This window comes from Leguminivora glycinivorella, chromosome 24 (assembly GCF_023078275.1).
Source record: "Leguminivora glycinivorella isolate SPB_JAAS2020 chromosome 24, LegGlyc_1.1, whole genome shotgun sequence".
Lineage (NCBI taxonomy): Eukaryota > Metazoa > Arthropoda > Insecta > Lepidoptera > Tortricidae > Leguminivora > Leguminivora glycinivorella.
This window is the reverse complement of record NC_062994.1, coordinates 664,980-687,619: the sequence shown is the minus strand read 5'-3', so window position 1 is coordinate 687,619 and position 22,640 is coordinate 664,980. Positions and strand designations below refer to the sequence as shown.

At 35.6% G+C, this 22,640-nt stretch overlaps 1 protein-coding gene and 1 long non-coding RNA gene across 2 annotated transcripts; one reads left to right on the top strand and one right to left on the bottom strand.

Moving 5' to 3' along the window:
• Positions 1-668: 668 nt before the first annotated feature.
• Positions 669-4,795, top strand: LOC125238954. Its single transcript, XM_048146454.1, has 6 exons — positions 669-672; positions 1,121-1,327; positions 2,341-2,436; positions 2,643-2,705; positions 4,402-4,717; positions 4,789-4,795. The coding sequence occupies exons 1-6, from the start codon at positions 669-671 to the stop codon at positions 4,793-4,795; spliced, it is 693 nt and encodes a 230-aa protein (XP_048002411.1).
• Positions 4,796-11,384: 6,589 nt separating this feature from the next.
• On the bottom strand, positions 11,385-15,798 carry LOC125238783. Its single transcript, XR_007178470.1, has 2 exons — positions 13,380-15,798; positions 11,385-13,215 (listed from the first exon to the last, which is right to left on the bottom strand). It is a non-coding gene; the product is annotated as an uncharacterized LOC125238783 (long non-coding RNA).
• Positions 15,799-22,640: the final 6,842 nt, after the last annotated feature.

The window sequence follows — 22,640 nt, the reverse complement described above, 5'->3', positions numbered from 1 at the left end:
GTTTAACGTTATTTTGTAACAAAGATTTTTATTCATAAATTAAATTTTTACTGATAAGTTAAATATCAGTATTTTAGAATTATCATTATTAACATCTATTACTTATTACAAACAATGTCCGAATATGTCCAACGTAAAACGAAACGTTGGAAAACATGGCGTTACAAAAGTAATATTTTTATGTCAATTCAAATTCGAAATTGTGTTTTTGTTGATTTCTTGTTAATAATGAGTGAACCCGGCAGAAAAAAACGGTATTGCATTTTCGGCTGTGCGGATTTGGGTAAGTAAAGTAGTTTTTGATACATTTTCCATTTGCGTGGTATTTATTTCTTCATATATATATTGCGCTGTGATGCGGAGAAAAACAAAAATAGATTTAAGAGAGCTTTGTTCAAACACTACCTAGACAAAATTTAGATGCCTCATTTATTTGTGAACTACCTAACCATCATTGGCAATATACTTTTGTAGATCTGTATTCATTAAACAAACAAACAAAGCATTTATTGCAAACATATTACATGGGGGAGTAATATGACCCTGCAAGGGCGCAGCAATCTTACAACTACTTAATAGTAGGTATATAAATAAATTACAAATTAGGTTTTACAAGTTATTAGTAATACTGTAGATTCTTTAGAATTAAGCTACTTAATTTTATCATAATGGGTATTAATTAAACATTCTGTCATCAAAAAATTCTTGCAATGTATAGAAGGCTTTGTTAATTAGATATGTGTTAAGGGATTTTTTGAATAATTTAAGATTGTCTATTTATTTTATCGATTGAGGAAGTTTATTAAAGATTTTTATGCACATCATACCATGACAACGAATTATAATTATGTACCTTTAGACTCACCCAGATCCCACAGTCAAACTGTGTAAATAGTTTTGGGGGACATTGTATTTACATTTAAGTTCCTACTTCCTATGTAAGATATTTATTAAATAAATACACTTGGCCTATGCGTTTTGGGTATTTCTAATTTTTCGTATAAGATTAAGCAAGACGGTTTACCACCACGGTATCCAAGTTAAAATACTACTACAGGTTAAATGTGTAGTTAAAAGAAACGGTGTGCTAATTTGATTCAAATGTTATCATATGTTGCAGGTGCACCCATGCACGGTTTTCCTCATCCGGAAAGAAATGCTGAATTGTTTGATAGTTGGCAGTCAATTGTTGGACATAAAGTAAAGGAGACTGACCCTTTGAAGATATATAAAAATAAAAAGATTTGTGACTATCACTTTACACCAGAGCAAAAAGTAGCATGCCACCGCTTAATTTATAAAGCTGTACCATCTGTGAATTTTGAAGGTGGGTAAATAATTATACACTGTGCTTTTATTGAATTCCGTTAATTTCGGCATATAGTTAGGTCCATTATAGGAAACAGAATAGCATGGTTAATTTTTTTATTTCGTAACTTTTTTTGAGAAATCCCATACACCTGCGATAGATGTTACATCAATTGCTGTTAAGAAACGGGCTCTGTGTTTGATATGCGATTGACATGAAATAGTTTTGACACTTACTTAGTGTGAGTTAATTGTAAAGCCCGTTTCTCAATAGCAATCGAAGTTAACATCTATCGCAGGTGTATGATTTTTTTTTTTAGAAAAAAATACGAATTTAATTATCTAACAAATGTAACTTTGCCATTCTGTTTCTCATAATGGACCTAAATATATGCCGAAGTTAACGGAATTCAATAAAAACACGGTGTATAGTGCTGTGCTATGTATACATTTTAAAGTATTTTTTACCAAATAAGAAATCAAACTTATAATAACAAAGTTTCTAACTATATATCTATTAGATTTAACAGTTAGGGCCTTGTAAGTTAAAATTCACAATAAAGTAAAAAGTATAAAATATTTTAATTGAGGGTGAGAAATAGCATCAAAGTTTAAGATCTGCGCAACAAGTTGATCTGCCAATATATAAATAAATAAATAATATTAAATAATAAATATGGTGGACACCTTACGCAGATCAACCTAGCCCCATACTAATTAAAGCCTGTACTATAGGTACTAGGCGACAATATACATCCTTATACATATAGATAAATACATACTTACATACATAGAGAACACCCATGACTCAGGAACAAATATCTGTATTCATCATACAAATAAATGCCCATATCAGGACCGCCGCTTTGCAGGCACTACCATCTGTGCCAGACCGGTTGTCAAGTTTTTGATAAGATTTCTTGAACGCTAAACAAATGAGAATATAGTGCACGATACACTAGGGGAGCTGGAGTATTCCAACAATAATATTATCTTACCTTTATTAATCAGTTTTACTACTTTATTTTTCAGGTGTATTCATATCACCATCTTCCATAAACATAGAACACAATTACTGCCTGCCAAATATTGGAATAAAAGAAAATTTGTTACAACAAAATAATGAAGGTAATAATAATAATTATTTGTTTTACAAGGAGGCCAAGTTGGTTTGGTACTTAACCAGGCCAATATTGTTTTAATAAATAAAAAACTTAAACTTTTAACAGTTCTCCACTAGCATTAGTCAGTTACGTAATTGTGTGAAATCATTAAAAACTATAAACTGTATGATGGTTTGGAATGGATTATACATTAGATTCATTTCTTTTCAGATATAAGTGAGCGTCTTCATCCAGCCGAAGTTCCTTCTTCATCTAAAACCGCTTCAGACACTGGTAATTATGTACTTTTTTTTAAGCTTGCTATTATTACACTTATCTGTGGCATATTTCACAACAGTGACAATTGTCGCCCGACATCATTGCCTGGTCTAACAACAAGAAATTGGTTTATGCGTGTAAGGACTATAAGGAAATATGGGGATGTATAAAAATGTCTACTTGTATAATTTCGTCCCTATATAATTTTGACAAAGTATAAAAATGTCCACGTGTATATTAGACGAAATATAAACATGTAGCATCAATAGACTATATGGAATTATGTCGAAGTATACTAATGTCCACTTGAATAATAATTATTGTCAGTGTATATTTATGACAAAATATAAAAATGTCCACATTGTCTGGCTTTCGTCCCTTATTTTTTGTTTTTCAGACGGTTGTTAAATGAAAAATGTGGTCAATATTATTATATGCACTAAATGTATCGTATTTGCTATAACGTAGGACCCTCTTAAAGGGTTAATTTTATTTATAGACAAGTAACTATATTATGAACAGCTTAAGTAAAGAAGTAGACATTTATATACCTTAAAACCGAAATAAATTACATATATGAAAGAAAAAGTGACCAAGTCCTCTGGTGCCTGAGGCTTGAGTCCTTGTATAGATTACTCATATGAGAGATAATTTCGACAGCTGTGACCTGGGTGGCCGAGCGGATTAAGAGGCATCTCCCGCGATAGGAGGGTACGCTGGTTCGATTCCAGCCTCAGGCACCAGAGGACTTGGTCACTTTTTCTTTCATATATGTAATTTATTTCGGTTTTAATTTATATACATAGTAGTGTGACTACTTTAAGACAGCACAAGTTGAAATATTTTCAATAGATTATAATTTAACTTGTGTTCATTAGAATTTATATACCTAGTCATTTTTTATATAAGACATTTACATACTGTGAATGTAGACATTTTTATACTTTGATAGTAGTCATTTTTATATTCTGACTGAAAAATATTTAAACGTTTTGAAGTATTGGCTTTCTAATACTCAGACAAATTTATGTTTTCAAAGTAGACATTTTTATACATCGCCATATTTCCTTATAGTCCTTACACGCATAAACCCTCTCTAGATAAGTTTTAAAAAAATAAACATAGAAAATATCCATGACTCAGGAACAAATATCTGAGTTCATCGCACATATAATGCCTTTTGTTGGGATTCGAACCCAGGACCGCGTCTTAACTGCTAAGACGCGGTCCTGGGTTCGAATCCGAAAGTGCGTTTATTTCATTTCGTTTATTTAATTGCTTGTGTGTACAGTAGGTCTTATACTAAATAATGTTTCAACACAACCCTGTAAAGGGCACTGCAATTTAGTTACAAATATAAATACCATTTATCATGCATTTACAATTTACAAATATATAATAATAATAATATATAATATATAATATATAATACTTTTTACATTATCCGATCCGATATTGAATGTCGGACCGATATCCCATACATTAATTACAGGCGCCATCTTCGGTTTTTTCCATTGAAAATATTGAAATCTGATAATGTGTTAACGGCCTTAGGGTCATTACGCACCAGACCGGTCGTCATATGGGTTCGTAGCCAAAATGTACAAAACGGAACCCATATAGTTTCATCATGTCTGCCTGTCCATATGTCATTGAATTATTAATTTTGATAGCAAGTAATTTTTTCTATAATTCTTATTTATAACTGCAGGTCATAAATCATCGCAGTTCCTGCACAAGGAAAGTAAATCTGCACAAAAGGAAATCAGAAGTTTAAAGAACAAGTTGAGGAAGTCAGTGAAACAGGCACGACATTATAAAGCAAGACTCGCCACGGTTTCTAACCTGTTACATGGATCTGACGATATGGCAAGATTTACAAAAAATATGAGCCGATCAGGCCGCATTTTTACGGGCATGCAATACCGCCAAGCATCAAAAAAACCAAAAGGAAGAAGATACAACATGGAGGAAAAAGTATTGGCGCTATCCATTTTCAAGAAAAGCCCTAAATGCTATAATTTATTGTATAAATTTTTTAAATTACCATCAGCAAAATCATTGAAAAACTTGTTGTGCGACATAAAAATATTGCCAGGTATTAACAATTGCATTTTCGAAAAATTAAAAGAAACTGTTGATGGGCTCATTGAAGAAGACCGATTGTGCACTTTAATGTTCGATGAAATGTCACTGACACCTCATGTTCAATACAACCCTGGAACAGATGAACTGAAAGGTTTTGTAAGCCACGATGACAAATTAAAAATCGCCAACCATGCAATGGTTTTCATGGTAAAAGGTATAAAAAAGAATTTCAAACAACCTGTGGCATACTATTTCACACAAAGTCTGAAAACGATTGAATTGAAGACGATTATAAAAGATGTTCTCAAGGCTATACACAAAACTGGCCTTAAAGTGATATGCACGGTGTGTGATCAAGGGGCAACAAACGTGAGCGCTATAAACAGTCTCGTTAAAGACACTAGAGAAATTTATCTAAAGACAGGAAAACAATGGCGGGAGGAATGTTTCGAAGTCGATGGAGCCAAAATTATTCCACTTTACGATGTCCCCCATCTTATCAAAGGATTACGAAATAATCTGTTAAACAAAGATATGCAGTATAAAGATTCAAACCAAAATGATAAAATTATGAAATGGGAGTTCTTCGAACAGCTTTATGAAGCCGATAAAACACGCGGAGAGCTTAGGTAAGTCAGCATTCATAATTACCAGGGTTCGAAAATATTCGATATTTATAATAAATATCAAAATATCTGAATTTATGATATATATCGGATATATATCAACTTTGATATATCCATTTTGTATGGAAGGCATATTATTTTGTTGCACTATTTATGAATACAACTTCAAGTTCAAATAAGGAAAAAATCTGTAAAAAACATAACATTCAGTTGAATAAAAACAGAATCAAACACGAAACTATACACCTGCGATAGATGTTAACTTCGATTGCTGTTGAGAAACTGGCTTTACAATTAACTCACACTAAGTGTCAAAACTATAGCCTGTCAACCAAATTTTAGCAGTAGCAATGTATATTAAACTAAAGTATGGTATCCCTATGAAACGAACAAAAACCAGCAATGTACGTCGAACAGCCACATATATATTTTTTTCAAGGGGCTCGCTCGTGGCTCGCTCGGCCTGCAGTATTAAATAAAATAAATAAATAAATAAACATAAATAAATATTGGGGGACACCTTACACATATCAACTCAGCCCCAAACTAAGCAAAGCTTGTACTATGGGTGCTAAGCGACGATATACATACTTAAAATAAAATTGTCTATTTTCAGGAGCCTTCATAAACTAACAGAGGAACACATAAACATTAATAAAATCAAAAAGATGAGAGTGAAGATGGCTGCCCAGATTTTTAGTCATAGCGTGGCTACAACAACAGACCATTTCGTTGCCAGAGGACTCTTGCCCGAGGAATGTCGACAGTTAATAACTCCTGTTCTCTTGATTGATAAGTTATTTGATAGCTTGAATGCTGGTACATTTCATGTACCAAATGGCAAATTATATAGAGGAGCTGTGCGCCAAACATCAGAACATCATGCACTGTGGCGAAAGGCAATAACTTTTTTTAAAAATGCTAAATTTTTATCAAAAAAGAGGGAAGGACACAAAATAAGACTCGTCGAAACAAATATTCCTACCACAAAAAATTTAATTAAAACTATCGAGGGAATGCAAGCTATTTGGAAAATTCTTAATCAAAAATATTCACTAGATTGCATGTTAACGAGAAATTTTAATCAAGACCCGGTTGAAAACTTTTTTGGAAATATAAGAAGTTTAGGAGTACGAAACAATTCGCCAACATGCACTACTTTTGAAGGTTCATTTAAATCTCTGCTCTTAAATAACTTTAGTTCCCAACAGGCAGTCAACGCGAATTGCGAAGAAGATTTCAATTCATACTTGCAAACTTTGGATTTTTTTTTTGGACGAAAATAAAGAAAAAGAAAGTTTAAAAAAACAGAACGATATGCAAATAAACGAAAAACTTATGGAAACATTAACATCAGAGTCGACAAACAATGCCAATTCGTCTACGCAGGCGCGATATGTTTGTGGCTGGGTGCTAACTAAATGTTTAAAAAAAATTATAAAACAATGCTCTCTATGTCGAAACTCTTTGCTCGCAATAAACAAAAATGGAAAAGGTACTCTCATGCAGGCTAGGGAATATACCAACAAGAATTGGCTTTGCTATCCATCCGATGCATTATACAATAGTTTTAGAGAAATACAGGACATAACAGTCACATATTTAAAAACAAATTTGAGAAAAAACAATATTAAAGAAAATATAATGAATTTAACAGATTCTTTTGTCGCCTTTCCTTCGAGTTGTGAAGAGCATCAGGATTCATTTAAACATTTTTTCACCAAAACTACTATTAATGTATTAATACATAGTTGGTGTCGCTCTGTAAATAGAATTTTGTCGGGGAAGCAAACATACACAGAGAACGATGATCCTATTAAAAAAAGTGCTCAAATTTATTACAATAGTCATAAAAATAAGAAATAATTATTTATATAAATATTAATACGTAAAATTGCAAACGGGACTCGTGAGTAACTATGTTTTTAAACTAATTTCCGTTGTTTAAAGGACGGCTTTGTCCCCGTGGCCTCAGAAAAGACAAGTCAAGAAGTCTTCTCCCAGACTACGTGAACAACGCCGTCCTTCAAATGTCGTCGATTAGTTTAAATCATCAATTTATTTATTTAATCGTATGGCAATAAACACTCAATACAGAGAATTCATAAATCTAACTCCAGAGAATTAATCCACTTTAAAGCTTCGTTCATCAATGAAAACATTAAAATAATTATGAAGGCTCGTTAAGTTTTAGTGAAAATAAGTATATTTAAATTTCTGTACCTCAAAAACTATGTTTTAACAATATTTAATAATGCAAAATGTCATTTACTTTTGTCCTCCTAAGCCCTTATTTTGTTACTCAATAAAAGTTGAAAATAAATTTTGGAATATGTAGAAAAAATTGTACACATAACACGAGGACTGAGATGACTATAAAAAAAAGTTATGTGCTTGCATTATTTGCCATTTTTATTTCGGTCTTGGCGTAGAGCTCCTCTTGTAAAGACTGTACCTAAGTACACGATACAATACGGCCATGCATAATATGGAATATTTTTTCTCCGAATCCACATTTTGAATTAATGTTTGTACTTTTTTTAACCAGTATATCTTAAACTATGTAATAATAGTAGCTATTCGTCGTGATGCATGAGTATGGATTTTCGCCAAATATGTATAGTGCAAAGTAGGTAGATTTCAATGTATGTCCAGCGTTTTTTGTCAATCTTCACAGGTTTCTTATCCCAGTTTTCACAATTGTAATAGTTATATTTTTAAAAGCCGTTTCACACGCATTAGAATGTCATCATACCAAAAAAATAGTTATTGTAACTCATTTCGACATTTAGGAGTAGGAAAACTTTCTACTCCAAGCACTGAAAGTTGTTTTTAAAAAGCGTCAAAAAGTCGAACTCAGCAAAGTTAGAAAACCTCAGAACTTTCATTACAATCAGAAAAATGTTTACTATTGTGGAATCAGTAATGTTTCGGTATGTTTTGGCTAATATTATTGAACATTAAAAAAACTTTTTAACAGGAAAGTTTTGTAAAGACTGCCAGAAGACAGTGGACAAAAAAATATTGGTACCATGAGATATACTGCTAAATTTTATAGACCAACCAACGTTATGGTATGTTTATATCTTTAATTTGTAGGTTGATATCCATAAATTATATGGAAACGGTCCTGCTTGAAAATTCACTTTTGTATTAAAAGATTTGCCATATTATGTTTGGCCAGATTTTATCGTGTACAGTCGCCATCAGATATATAAGAGTGCCCGAGGTACTCAAAAATATCTGAACACGCATCTAACGCCTAGGCAATAGAGGCGTATTCAGATATTTTTGAGTACCTCGGGCGCTCTTATATATCTGATGGCGACTATACAGTCTTTATTATAGACGTTAAAATTTCGTGAGACATATTCAAATATTTTATGAATCTACGGTTGTACTCACGTTATTATATAGCTACTACTGCGACATATTTCGGGCCAATTTCCTCTTGTATTAGTGATTTATTTACTATTAGCACACTTATTGTTTACTATTTTACCCTGTCATGTATTATACAATAATAATTTAAAGTTTAAAACCGAAATAAATTACACATATGCAAGAAAAAGTGACCAAGGCGTCCAGTGCCTGAGGCTGGGTACTGGAGGCCTTGGTCACTTTTTCTTTCATATGTGTAATTTATTTCGGTTTTAATTTATATATAGTGGTGTGACTACTTTAAGATAGCAAAAGTTGAAATATTTTCAATAGAACATAATTTGACTTGTGTTCATTAGAATTTAAACCCTGACCAGAAATGACTATGACCGATGCTGTTATTGTGATGTATGCGGTAATAATTCAGCAATTACCTATGAAGAAAATAGTTTTTATGAAACTCCGCAACATGGTGCCTAGTCATGATTTCTGGTCAGGCTTGCTTGTGTAACCATTATAATATGTGAGATTACCTGAACAAACTTTACTTAACTTTACTTAACAAGTTTTTACTTAAGTAATTAATGTTATTCTCTAAGCCCTATCTTCCTTTTCTTTATGTGTACAGTTATATATTACAGTTATATTTTCGGCCTAATAAATAAATAAATCAATCGGCACATACTGGTTTTTTTCTTTACTTTTTCATGATTATCCCCTTGACTGTGTAGTCACCTATAATGAGATGTTTTGTTTTTTCATTTTATTGTCTGCAACAATATTATACGAAATAAAAACGTGATGATATTATTGTAGGCAATAAAATGAAAAAATAAATACATCTCATTGTTGGTGACTACGAAAGCCCAGAATGTAATAATTATAGGTAAGCATGTGTGCGTGCACACATGCATAAGATTTAGTACACCAAAGACACGCTTGGGGCGCTTGCATCAACGTGCGTCCACGTTTGCTCGAGAGATGGCTCTCTTTTTCTAATACTATATTATTATACTCTTTGAGTACAACGACGTTTTTAGGTTTGTCTCAAACATAAGTTTTTGCGCATGGCAAGGACTTTAATTGATCTAGCAACAGAAATCGATATGGATGACAGGTCTGTATCCAATGAGAATCATCTGTCAACAAGGGTTGTTGCCAATATAGAAATGTGTATGATTTTCATGATTATTAATTAATTTAGAATTTACAATAAATATTTGATTTATAAATTAGGAAGTTGCTAGAATATGGTTAGAAAATTAGGTGGAATTTTACACATTAGATATTTCAGTAAATATAAATTTATTACAGCAAACGATTGCTGAGGTTGTCGTTCTATTTGGTATCCCCAAGCCTCCCAAGGTCGTGAGGATTTTGAGATCATTTCCTCCTCACTTGTTAGCTGGCTCCGGTACAGGTCGTAGGCCTCCAGTGGCTACTTTATGATATCGCGGATCATCTATGATGTGAAGCAGGAAACCAAATTATGGAGCAGCAAGAGTCCATTTCTGCAGGGCCTCAAGGGTCCTCAGAATTGTATTTTGTCCATGGACTGTGAGTAGAATCTTGTTCAAGTAACATTGATTTAATTTCTTTGTGTGATCTTGGTTTTTGTAAATCTTGACCATGTGTCTCCATTTCCAGTCTCCTGATGTTATTATGTGGCGGGAAGGGATGTCAGAGCTGGAAGATATGAGACTTCTACACTTCCAGCTAGTAAGCAATCCAGAATATTAATTATTCATATGATAAGGTTAGGCTACATTTCCATTGTCTAATAAAGGTTTTTTTTTCTATTTCAGCTGACTGGGATTTATTTAATTGATTTATCAATTTATCAGATTTAATTGATTTATCAGATTTAATTTATTTACAAATTTTACATTTTTAGATTTGAATTTTAAATTTATTTGTGGTTAAATTTCGAGCTCTTCAAAATTGTTCTCAAGATCTCAAGATTTGAGCTTCATCTAGTTTCTTCAAATTGATTGTTTCACCCGAAGGGGGTTTCGGTGAAGAGGATGCTTGCCGTAGGCTGAAGCTTTGGTTGCGGTGGTGCTCTTTTGAATTACTGCGCCTGGGGCAACCGCTTTGGCTCACTGAAGGATGGCTTGCATGTGCAGCGGTAACTTCTGGCTTGAAGGTTGGTGGCATTTCTCTTTCCTGGAAGCAAGTGTTAAATTTAGTTAAATTTAGTTTCTATCATCTATGTTGGCACTGATACTTAGGGACTAACCAGTTTTAGGCAATGCTTGTAAATCACCCAGAACCATATTTGCACGGCCCAGCTCTATCGTCTGGCAATGTTCATTTAGTTAAGGTGCTAAGCTTAAGCTTTTATTGCTGATTTACAAGCTGTACTTTGCATTGTGTCTATTTAGAGAAATAAAACTGTGTGTCACAACTAACCGTTTTATTCCAATTCCATTTAGAACCTGAATCCTTGAGGAGAATCACCAGTAGCACCTTGTTTCGTTTCTTTATTAAGTTTTTTTGGCAGAATGAGTCTGCAAGGTTACTAAGTTTAGATTTATTTTGATGATCGAGGCTTTCCCACCAGTTTTCCCGAGCCGGGTGTGGGAAGGCCCCGTTTCAATTCCTGGAAGCAAGTGTTAAATTTAGTTAAATTTAGTTTCTATCATCTATGTTGGCACTGATACTTAGGGACTAACCAGTTTTAGGCAATGCTTGTAAATCACCCAGAACCATATTTGCACGGCCCAGCTCTATCGTCTGGCAATGTTCATTTAGTTAAGGTGCTAAGCTTAAGCTTTTATTGCTGATTTACAAGCTGTACTTTGCATTGTGTCTATTTAGAGAAATAAAACTGTGTGTCACAAACTAACCGTTTTATTCCATTTCCATCTAGAATCTGAAACCTTGAGGAGAATCACCAGTAGCACCTTGTTTCGTTTCGTTATTAAGTTTTTTTTGGCAGAGCAAGTCTGCAAGGTTTATTAAGTTGAGATTTATTATGATGATCGAGGCTTTCCCACCAGTTTTCCCGAGCCGGGTGTGGGAAGGCCCCGTTTCAATGGCGCCCAACTCATTTTTCGTTTTGTTCTGTATTTAAGGGTGGTATTTTTCCTCAAGAATTCATTTTTTCAGTGCCATACATAGTGATAATGAAAGTTTTGTAGTACTTACGTTTTAGTGTTCCATTTTGAGCTGTGTTTTGCCTTATGCACACACTATTGTGATTTAGGTGAGCTTTAGCTGCTTCACAATGTTTTTTGCCCGATTTGCTGCACTTTATTAAGATATTATTGTGAAATTTGAGAGATAAGTGCTTAGATTTTCAGTTGGTACAAATGGTGCTGACATTTTTTACAGGAAGTAGCCAGGTTTTGAAGTGTCAAACTTTGTGTACATTTTGTAACTTTTTATGCCTGAAAGATAGTATTTTAGGGCTTAGGCCAAAGTTATTTTGAATATCTTTCGTGAATTTAAGCATTTTGTGAATATTTTTTTGAGTAATTTGGCTACTTGTGTTCAAATATTTTGGGCAAAGTTTTGTAAGTACTGTAATTGACTTTTAATGATTTTGTTAAGGGGAAGTTCATGGGGGTTTTTAAGCTTGTGTAGAAGTTGCCATGTAATTTCGAGGTATTTTGGATGTATAATAAGTGTAAAGTTTAAACTCAAAAGTTAGTAGTTTGTGACAAAACATTTGGTTATAAAATTTCAAAATATATGTGTGCTATTTTGTTTAAAAAGCAAATTAAATTGGTTTTGTAAATTTTGGAACTTACATTTGGCAGTATTTGAGAATTTTGAACTTTGTTTAGACTGCAACTTGGAAAATGTACAAATTTGAAATTTTGGTCATACCGTTGATGTTCATTTATTTGTATTTGGTTATTTTTCTTGGAGATATGTTCATAACAATTAACTCGTTTGTTTACTTGATCATTTAAGGTTGTTTATGATACTTACACAGAGCTGAAAAGGTAGAAATTTAGTAAATACAAAGTAGGTCAATTCAACATTGTTTAATATAAATTATAACACAACAGTATCACTTCAAGTTGTAAGTCGGTGCCATCATATTTGAGTTTCTTTTGAGTTAAACTTATTATACAGTGGCAATTTCAATTTTGTGCCCGTTGAACTTATACAGGTGACTTCAGTCCGGGACGACACCGGTAATGGTTGGAAGTTGCAGGAACGGTCTGAGTTTTTGAGTGTCCGGCAGCTGCAATGTTGTTGGACTCCGGCAAATGATTATGTTGGTTCTCCATGTAAGTGGAAGGTTTCCGTTAGGAGTTATGCTTTTCAACACATTATCAGTGCCCATGTTCCTCTGATGTTCATGTTTTGGGTTTCTTTAGTAGACATTTCGGTAGTCTGTGGTCCAGTTGAAGCTGTTGCTGCCAAGTAACTTTTGTGGTATATGGTTCTTAAGATTTAGTACAGTTTCTAGTAATCTGTAACAAAGTAAATGGAATTTAGTAAGAATAATATACATGTTTGGCTAGCTAAATAGAATGTTTAGAAGACAAATTTTTGCTGTTTGTCATTTAATTTGGAGTGTGAGGGAAAAGAGGAGGATAAAGGACAACTCCCCTTCCTTATTATTCGAGATATTTACCTGCTGTTAGTAGTAGAATTATTTGCATTCCAGTTAGCATTTCTGAATAAATTTTAGTCATTCCTTTAGATTATCGAACGTTTATCACACTCATGTTAGTTTTCCATGATTTTGTAGTTGAATTAAGTGTTGTTTTATTAATTTGTAGCAATAAAAACGGAAGATAATAGTAATTTTCTAGGTAACGATGAATATTTTGTTGACATTTAGTTTTTTTTTTAAAGGCACAGACCACAGACAAGATAAGTTCAACGAGGGGTACGTTCGGATGCGTGTTTTTTGATCCAAGTTGTCGTAACTTGAGCGGTTAAATAAACGCTCGGTATTATGTTTAGATTTATTTAAGGTTACGACGTGGTTTTAGCGCCAGTTTTAAATTTAAATGTCTCGCAACGTGCGGTTTCATTTAAGGGCGTTTGTTTTTTGTGAAAACTTGGATTTGGTTTTGTGGCGTATACAAGGATTTAGAGATTGTTTTGGGTAAGTTAGGGGGTAGAGGTTCTCTCTGGACGCAAGGTCCGGGTTATTTTTTTGCTTTCACCTTGCCGCCAGAGTTAACGCCCTCGCTCACGCCATATCGTGTCACTCTTCGGTTGTTTCGTTTGAAGTGTTGAATATTGTGGTAAAAATATTCAATCACGACTTTATGTATGGAACGTGGTGAACAGCAAAGTCTGTTTTCACTACTATTTTGTTTTGCGTGAGGAATGAAAGGGTTCCTGGAACAGTTCTCTGAAATGCGTGAAGTATGAAAGGGGCGACACAATCTGGCTCGTTGTTTTTAGTTTGAGCGATCCTTGATACGGCCTGTTTTTTCGGATGGAGCTTTTTTTGCGGGTGCTTACCACACCCGAGCGTCGTGTTGGCGCGATTTTGGGTCGACATGAGGTCCACACCCAGGAGTGGTGAGGTATGGCAGGGCGCGGTTGCACTGCCTACTTCTTGCATCCCCTTTTGGATGCGCTCCGTACCGGGTTCTTGCCTTTTGTGGTGTCGATCGGGTACTCGCTGGTGGGTACATTTTGTGTTCCGTGTTGCTTTTCCCATGCCATGGAGGCGGTGGGGTGGCGCACGGGTTTTTGGGGTATCGCCGCCAATCATGCCTGGCGTGCGATACATATTTTTTGGTGAGTCTCAACCAAACGGTGGAGGTCTCGGGCATGTTGCAACCTCAGAGTTGTGTAGGATTTTGTGATCCGGAAAGTTGGGTGGGAGTCTTTTGTTCCACCAACTCGAAGGCCCCGTGACGGTTTGTTATGTTTTTTTGGTTTGTTTACGGAAGAGTTGGAACAGCACAATGTTGCCAATTCAACCGTGTGTTAGGAGGAATGGTATTTTTTTTTGTTGGTGAACCGTCAGGGAATTTTGATTTTGGATTATGGATTTATATTTTCGGATTGGAATATTATTTTGAATTGAATTATGAGCTTCTCAAGTTTATAACAGTAAACTTGGAAGTAGGAATCATTTTGGATTTTTATTTTGCCCGGTCTAGCGGAGAATGTTTGGGTGTGCTGAACATCAGTCCTGGCTGTTGGTTTTGGTTTTTCCAACGCAACTGAAAAGTTGTGTTGGTAAAGCCAAAAGAATGTTTTTCTGTTTGGTTGGTTTTGTAGTGTGGGTTATTTTTTGATGGTTCGGGAACCACACTAGGTTTTTTATTTTGTGGTGTTGCGTGGGTTCGAGATTCACTTTTAGGACGTTTAGTTATTTGGTTTTGTGGATTGGTTGTTTTTTTTTTGGGAAAGGATCTCGATACCTACAGCAATCGCTGTTCTTTTCTGTTATGTGTTTCTCCCATACTCAGTATGGTCGAGGTGTGTTCGTTTTTTTTTTCCTTACTTTTGTGACACATGGTTAGGTAGTCGCTGAGGACAGCGAGCGTTTTACCCTTGGTAAAACGCTACAGCAGGGAGAGGGGTATTGTGACATTGCACATTTTTAGTACAACGACGTTTTTAGGTTTGTCTCAAACATAAGTTTTTGCGCATGGCAAGGACTTTAATTGATCTAGCAACAGAAATCGATATGGATGACAGGTCTGTATCCAATGAGAATCATCTGTCAACAAGGGTTGTTGCCAATATAGAAATGTGTATGATTTTCATGATATTAATTAATTTAGAATTTACAATAAATATTTGATTTATAAATTAGGAAGTTGCTAGAATATGGTTAGAAAATTAGGTGGAATTTTACACATTAGATATTTCAGTAAATATAAATTTATTACAGCAAACGATTGCTGAGGTTGTCGTTCTATTTGGTATCCCCAAGCCTCCCAAGGTCGTGAGGATTTTGAGATCATTTCCTCCTCACTTGTTAGCTGGCTCCGGTACAGGTCGTAGGCCTCCAGTGGCTACTTTATGATATCGCGGATCATCTATGATGTGAAGCAGGAAACCAAATTATGGAGCAGCAAGAGTCCATTTCTGCAGGGCCTCAAGGGTCCTCAGAATTGTATTTTGTCCATGGACTGTGAGTAGAATCTTGTTCAAGTAACATTGATTTAATTTCTTTGTGTGATCTTGGTTTTTGTAAATCTTGACCATGTGTCTCCATTTCCAGTCTCCTGATGTTATTATGTGGCGGGAAGGGATGTCAGAGCTGGAAGATATGAGACTTCTACACTTCCAGCTAGTAAGCAATCCAGAATATTAATTATTCATATGATAAGGTTAGGCTACATTTCCATTGTCTAATAAAGGTTTTTTTTTCTATTTCAGCTGACTGGGATTTATTTAATTGATTTATCAATTTATCAGATTTAATTGATTTATCAGATTTAATTTATTTACAAATTTTACATTTTTAGATTTGAATTTTAAATTTATTTGTGGTTAAATTTCGAGCTCTTCAAAATTGTTCTCAAGATCTCAAGATTTGAGCTTCATCTAGTTTCTTCAAATTGATTGTTTCACCCGAAGGGGGTTTCGGTGAAGAGGATGCTTGCCGTAGGCTGAAGCTTTGGTTGCGGTGGTGCTCTTTTGAATTACTGCGCCTGGGGCAACCGCTTTGGCTCACTGAAGGATGGCTTGCATGTGCAGCGGTAACTTCTGGCTTGAAGGTTGGTGGCATTTCTCTTTCCTGGAAGCAAGTGTTAAATTTAGTTAAATTTAGTTTCTATCATCTATGTTGGCACTGATACTTAGGGACTAACCAGTTTTAGGCAATGCTTGTAAATCACCCAGAACCATATTTGCACGGCCCAGCTCTATCGTCTGGCAATGTTCATTTAGTTAAGGTGCTAAGCTTAAGCTTTTATTGCTGATTTACAAGCTGTACTTTGCATTGTGTCTATTTAGAGAAATAAAACTGTGTGTCACAACTAACCGTTTTATTCCAATTCCATTTAGAACCTGAATCCTTGAGGAGAATCACCAGTAGCACCTTGTTTCGTTTCTTTATTAAGTTTTTTTGGCAGAATGAGTCTGCAAGGTTACTAAGTTTAGATTTATTTTGATGATCGAGGCTTTCCCACCAGTTTTCCCGAGCCGGGTGTGGGAAGGCCCCGTTTCAATATGTTATATCCGTATCGGTATACTGTTAGTAGTAGGTCTTACATTCCATATCGGATCTGATAATGTGAAAACTCACTTATGGCGGACGATGTCACAGCAACCTGTGAATCTATGTGTGAGTCTTAGAATCCTTCGCTTAGATTCCATAAACGCCTTCGCCGTAAGTATTAGGGTGGGTCACCCCTGTATGGAGAAAAAAAAAGGATTATATTTTCATTGGGCACAGTTACAAAAACATGCAAACTGATGCAAATAAACAGTAGGTATTTCAAATTATTTTGCAATTGGAATTAATCTTCTGCCTCCGGATCCACTTTGAAGTTTTCATATATTTTTTTGTACATTTTGTGTGGTGTGCGGAGCAGGGACCGGACAACCCCTTCCGCGCTACAAGCCTTTCATTGGGAATCCCTAACGTAAGGACGACCCAAACGAGAGACTCTCCCTTTCCAACTGCAAGCCCATTCATTTGACTAGCCCTTACAAAAAACTCAGCAAAACAATAAAGCTAGCCCTGTGCATTGGCTTACCGCTATCCGATACGGCTTGCAAGCCTTTAATAAGGGTTACCCTTATTTTAAGCGCTATTTATAAGGCTTTCCCTTTTGTTAAAGCGTAGTCGAGCCTTGCGTGAAAGAGACAGGATTATGAATCTAAGCTAGTGTAAGAACAGGAAGGAAAATGCGCTGTTGCCACTCCGCACTATGCGCCCCATTTTTAATTTTGCAACGAAACATGTTTTCGTTGGATAAAAGTAGAACACGGCTAGAAATTATTTTTAATGAACTGGGATACAAGGGACTGATGGATCGCCTGATGATGGTAAATGATCATCGTCGCCCATAGATCAGTATGTATGTTCGTACGTATGAATGTATGTAGGTATGTATGAATGTATGTAGGTATGTATGTATGAATATAATTATGCAAATATGTATGTATGCATGTAAATATACAGTGTTGGCCGAAAATCAATACAATTAATCATTAACATTACACATTGAAAACGTTAATTGCCAACATAAAAACAAGCCGTTTTCGTCATCTAACTCGCCTTGATGAGTTGATTGGGTGAGCAGTTCCTAAGATGGAGCTGATGCTGAACCCTGGCTTTTCCCAGGGGAACGCGGGTTTGGTTTAACATAGGCAAGCGCTGTTTTCGTCATCGGACTTGTTTTGATGAGTACTTGAGTGAGCAGTAACCAAGGTAGAGCTGATGCTGAACCCTGGCTATTCCTAGGGGAACTCGGGTTTCGTGCAACATAGGCAAACGCTGTTTTCGTCATCGGACTTGTATTAATGAGTACTTGAGTGAGCAGTAACCAAGGTAGAGCTGATGCTGAACCCTGGCTTTTCCCAGGGGAACGCGGGTTTGGAGTAACATAGGCAAGCGCTGTTTTCGTCATCGGACTTGTCTTGATGAGTACTTGTGTGAGCAGTAACCAAGGTAGAGCTGATGCTGAACCCTGGCTATTCCTAAGGGAACTCGGGTTTCGTGCAACATAGGCAAACGCTGTTTTCGTCATCGGACTTGTCTTGATGAGTACTTGAGTGAGCAGTAACCAAGGTAGAGCTGATGCTGAACCCTGGCTTTTCCCAGGGGAACGCAGGTTTGGAGTAACATAGGCAAGCGCTGTTTTCGTCATCGGACTTGTCTTGATGAGTATTTGTGTGAGCAGTAACCAAGATAGAGCTGATGCTGAACCCTGGCTATTCATAGGGGAACTCGGGTTTCGTGCAACATACGCAAACGCTGTTTTCGTCATCGGACTTGTCTTGATGAGTACTTGAGTGAGCAGTAACCAATATAGAGCTGATGCTGAACCCTGGCTATTCCTAAGGGAACTCGGGTTTCGTGCAACATAGTCAAACGCTGTTTTCGTCATCGGACTTGTCTTGATGAGTACTTGAGTGAGCAGTAACCAAGGTAGAGCTGATGCTGAACCCTGGCTTTTCCCAGGGGAACGCGGGTTTGGAGTAACATAGGCAAGCGCTGTTTTCGTCATCGGACTTGTTTTGATGAGTACTTATGTGAGCAGTAACCAAGGTAGAGCTGATGCTGAACCCTGGCTATTCCTAAGGGAACTCGGGTTTCGTGCAACATAGGCAAACGCTGTTTTCGTCATCGGACTTGTATTGATGAGTACTTGAGTGAGCAGTAACCAAGGTAGAGCTGATGCTGAACCCTGGCTATTCCTAGGCGAACTCGGGTTTCGTGCAACATAGGCAAACGCTGTTTTCGTCATCGGACTTGTATTGATGAGTACTGGTGTGAGCAGTAACAAAGGTAGATCTGATGCTGAACCCTGGCTTTTCCCAGGGGAACGCAGGTTTGGAGTAACATAGGCAAGCGCTGTTTTCGTCATCGGACTTGTCTTAATGAGTATTTGTGTGAGCAGTAACCAAGATAGAGCTGATGCTGAACCCTGGCTATTCATAGGGGAACTCGGGTTTCGTGCAACATACGCAAACTCTGTTTTCGTCATCGGACTTGTCTTGATGAGTACTTGAGTGAGCAGTAACCAATATAGAGCTGATGCTGAACCCTGGCTATTCCTAAGGGAACTCGGGTTTCGTGCAACATAGTCAAACGCTGTTTTCGTCATCGGACTTGTCTTGATGAGTACTTGAGTGAGCAGTAACCAAGGTAGAGCTGATGCTGAACCCTGGCTTTTCCCAGGGGAACGCGGGTTTGGAGTAACATAGGCAAGCGCTGTTTTCGTCATCGGACTTGTTTTGATGAGTACTTATGTGAGCAGTAACTAGGGCTCCCGGTCGTGACCGTGTATCGTGAACACGTAGCCGTACGCACGTTGCCGTGATACACGGCAACGGATTTCTGGTTCGTTCGTCACGTGAAAATAAATCACGTGAAATTAGGGTACGTACGTTCGTAGATCCGTCCGTACGTACGTACGAATTCACGTGACACGCCCGTTCGGTCCGCCAGCGGCGTTTCATGAGAGAAGATAAGATCGGATGCAGTCTCTATAAGTTATGAATAAAAATGTAGGTATCGTGAGGTTATATCTTAATTACTTTTGAATTAAAATTTATATTCAATACTGCGGTTTTTCAAATATTAATATGTAAGTAATAAATAAATATAACCAAATAAACGATCCGGGGTTTCCGATAGGCTTAATTTAGAAGTGGTTATAAAAATACCAACGATATGGGTAGGTAACCTTTTGTAAGGGTAACTGCTAGATTTGGTAACCGTTTCAGATAAAGTTTCCTTCCAGTCATTTGAGTTTTTTACTCTATCCAAAGGTTTTCAACAGTTATAATTCTAAATTCGACTTATTATTAAATAACCACTGTTAGCATTGTCTCTACGCTACAACCGACGCTTCGAGTACAAATTCAAAAAATGCTTATACTTTCACTAAAATATTACTTTTATGTTTATTAAAATGGCACTATACCATGACTATACCTTATCCTTTGTTAAGCTTATCTGTTGAGTGGTTGTGGTTGAAAAATACCATGCGTTAACGTGGTAATATGGGCTTAACCGTGCACCGTGATACCCTTGAATCTGCTTATTATGTGTCTGCAATGTTCGTTGACAAAAACTCTCTAGTTACCCTCTGATTAATAAGATTTAATAGGAAGATAAGTATTCACGGTACCATTCAATTATTGATGCAAGGAGTAAGACATTTGTCAATTTAGTATAAAAATTAAGAATGTGACGATAGGATGACATCCACGGAAACGTAATTTTAACACATACCTAGTTAATAATTATGTTATACATTTTACGCGAACTTACTTAACTGTTATAGCCACTATTTAATTAGGTAATTAGTGTAATTACGTTATATAGTAATAAGATTGATGGTAGTAAAAAAAAGTCTACTTTAAGAGGGTTCAAGGCGCAGGATTATCATTTTATTAAGATGTAAACACTGTTTTATGACTGATATATTGTTTCAAAAATAATAAATAGGCACTGCTTAATAAAGTGAGCTTCGTTATACTATTTACATGCAATAACTTTAAAATTATTTTTTCATGGTATTTAAACTTAGACCTTTGCTGCTTTCATTTACTTATTATGGATTACACCTATTTAAAAAATTGACTTACTCGTTTGATGTCGTAACAGTAACAGCAGATTTCAAATGAACTGACGTCAAATGCCTCGCGATAGATCCTGTAGTACCATGACGACACGGAAACTCATTGTTTGTCCGATCCTTGCAGAGACTACATAAAGTTGAATCTCCGACTCTGGTGGCATATCTCCACATCAAACTTTTCTTCGTTGTTAAGAGTTTCAAACATTAACAGTAACAATACAAAAAATTAACAAAACAACAAGACAATAACTTTTAAATTCACCGCTAAAGTAAAATGTCAAGGCCTTCAAGTGTTGATCAACTGGGATCTTACAAGTGACTAATTGAAATAAACTAAAATTCTAAACTGCCTCATCCAGATTAAATAAAAAATCATAAAATGTAAAAATAACACATCGCTCACTTCACTCAGCTTCACGTACAAAAGGCTGCTCGTAAATTTTACTGTCTTTATTACCACGTGGTGGAACTGCGCTTATTATTTGCAAAATACCACCACAGTAAGATAGCTGAGCTCGTTCGTCAAACAATACAGTGCTATAAAGGAATATACTATCTAAAAGTATTATTTAATGTACCGAAACTGATAAGAACTGCAGCTGTCATTTTTTTTGTCTTAGCCGTGGCCCCGCGCACATGTGTGCATATTTTTTGCCTGGAGTATAATAGTCATCATAAACTTGCTCTTTTGTTCACCTACACTCCTGTTTGTCTTGTTTACATTTAAGATTACGTTATATGCTTACATAAGAGCAAGCTTAAATATTAATTAATTAAAGCCACTTGGTAGGTTTTCATTTTCATACATAATAAATGAAAGAATAAATGTGAAAACCTTAAGAATAACATAATAATGCTTGATCAGAAATATATGGCTAAGCGTCGTGTTGCTGAATTTCATCAGAACTATTGTCCCGGATCCGTAAGTTCACATTTTTGACACATTTGTTTTGAAGTACATATGTTGCGATGTGGCTAAGGCGTATCGTTTGCCAAATCTAACGATTAATTTCGAATTGGTTGAATCGATTAGGCCCTATGGACAAGGAGGCGCTTAAACAAATATACGATTTCTATCAACTTACTGAAATGTCATTTGAATCGAAATTACACTCTGCCACAGCACTAGTTTAAAAATAAAAATTAATGATAAATGGTTTAATAAGTAAATCTTGCGTTATAAATTAATATCGTAAAATACTTACTAACGAAGATCCGCAAAAATGTAACATGTTTTAGATTATGTTTAAAGTAAGGGAAATATTATTTTTCTACTTGTCGATTGTAATCTGTCAATTAGGACACCACAGACTAAACTATAAGTGCTAACTTTTCAGTGTTGGATACTCTATGGCAGTTCCGACTCAACTATAATAATATATGTACTTAATCTCATTATAGTTGACTTTAAGTTAACTGTAATAATTTCAAAAATAGAACATCATACAACTTATATACTAATTTGCGATACCTGGCAAATTTTTCTGCATCTGAAATACATTTTTTTTATTTGTGGCGTTATCGGCCAATCAGAGACGGTTGTTACAAATAATTGGTTACTAGGTAATTCGATGTTGATACAACGGTGAACGACGCTATTAACATTAATTTAAACTTGCATGAATGATGATATTTCCGTCCATTGATGATGA

Coding starts and splice junctions, on each gene's coding strand:
- LOC125238954 (XM_048146454.1), top strand. Junction 1,328..2,340: donor ACCATCTGTGAATTTTGAAG/GTGGGTAAATAA, acceptor TTTATTTTTCAG/GTGTATTCATATCACCATCT. Junction 2,706..4,401: donor TAAAACCGCTTCAGACACTG/GTAATTATGTAC, acceptor TTATAACTGCAG/GTCATAAATCATCGCAGTTC.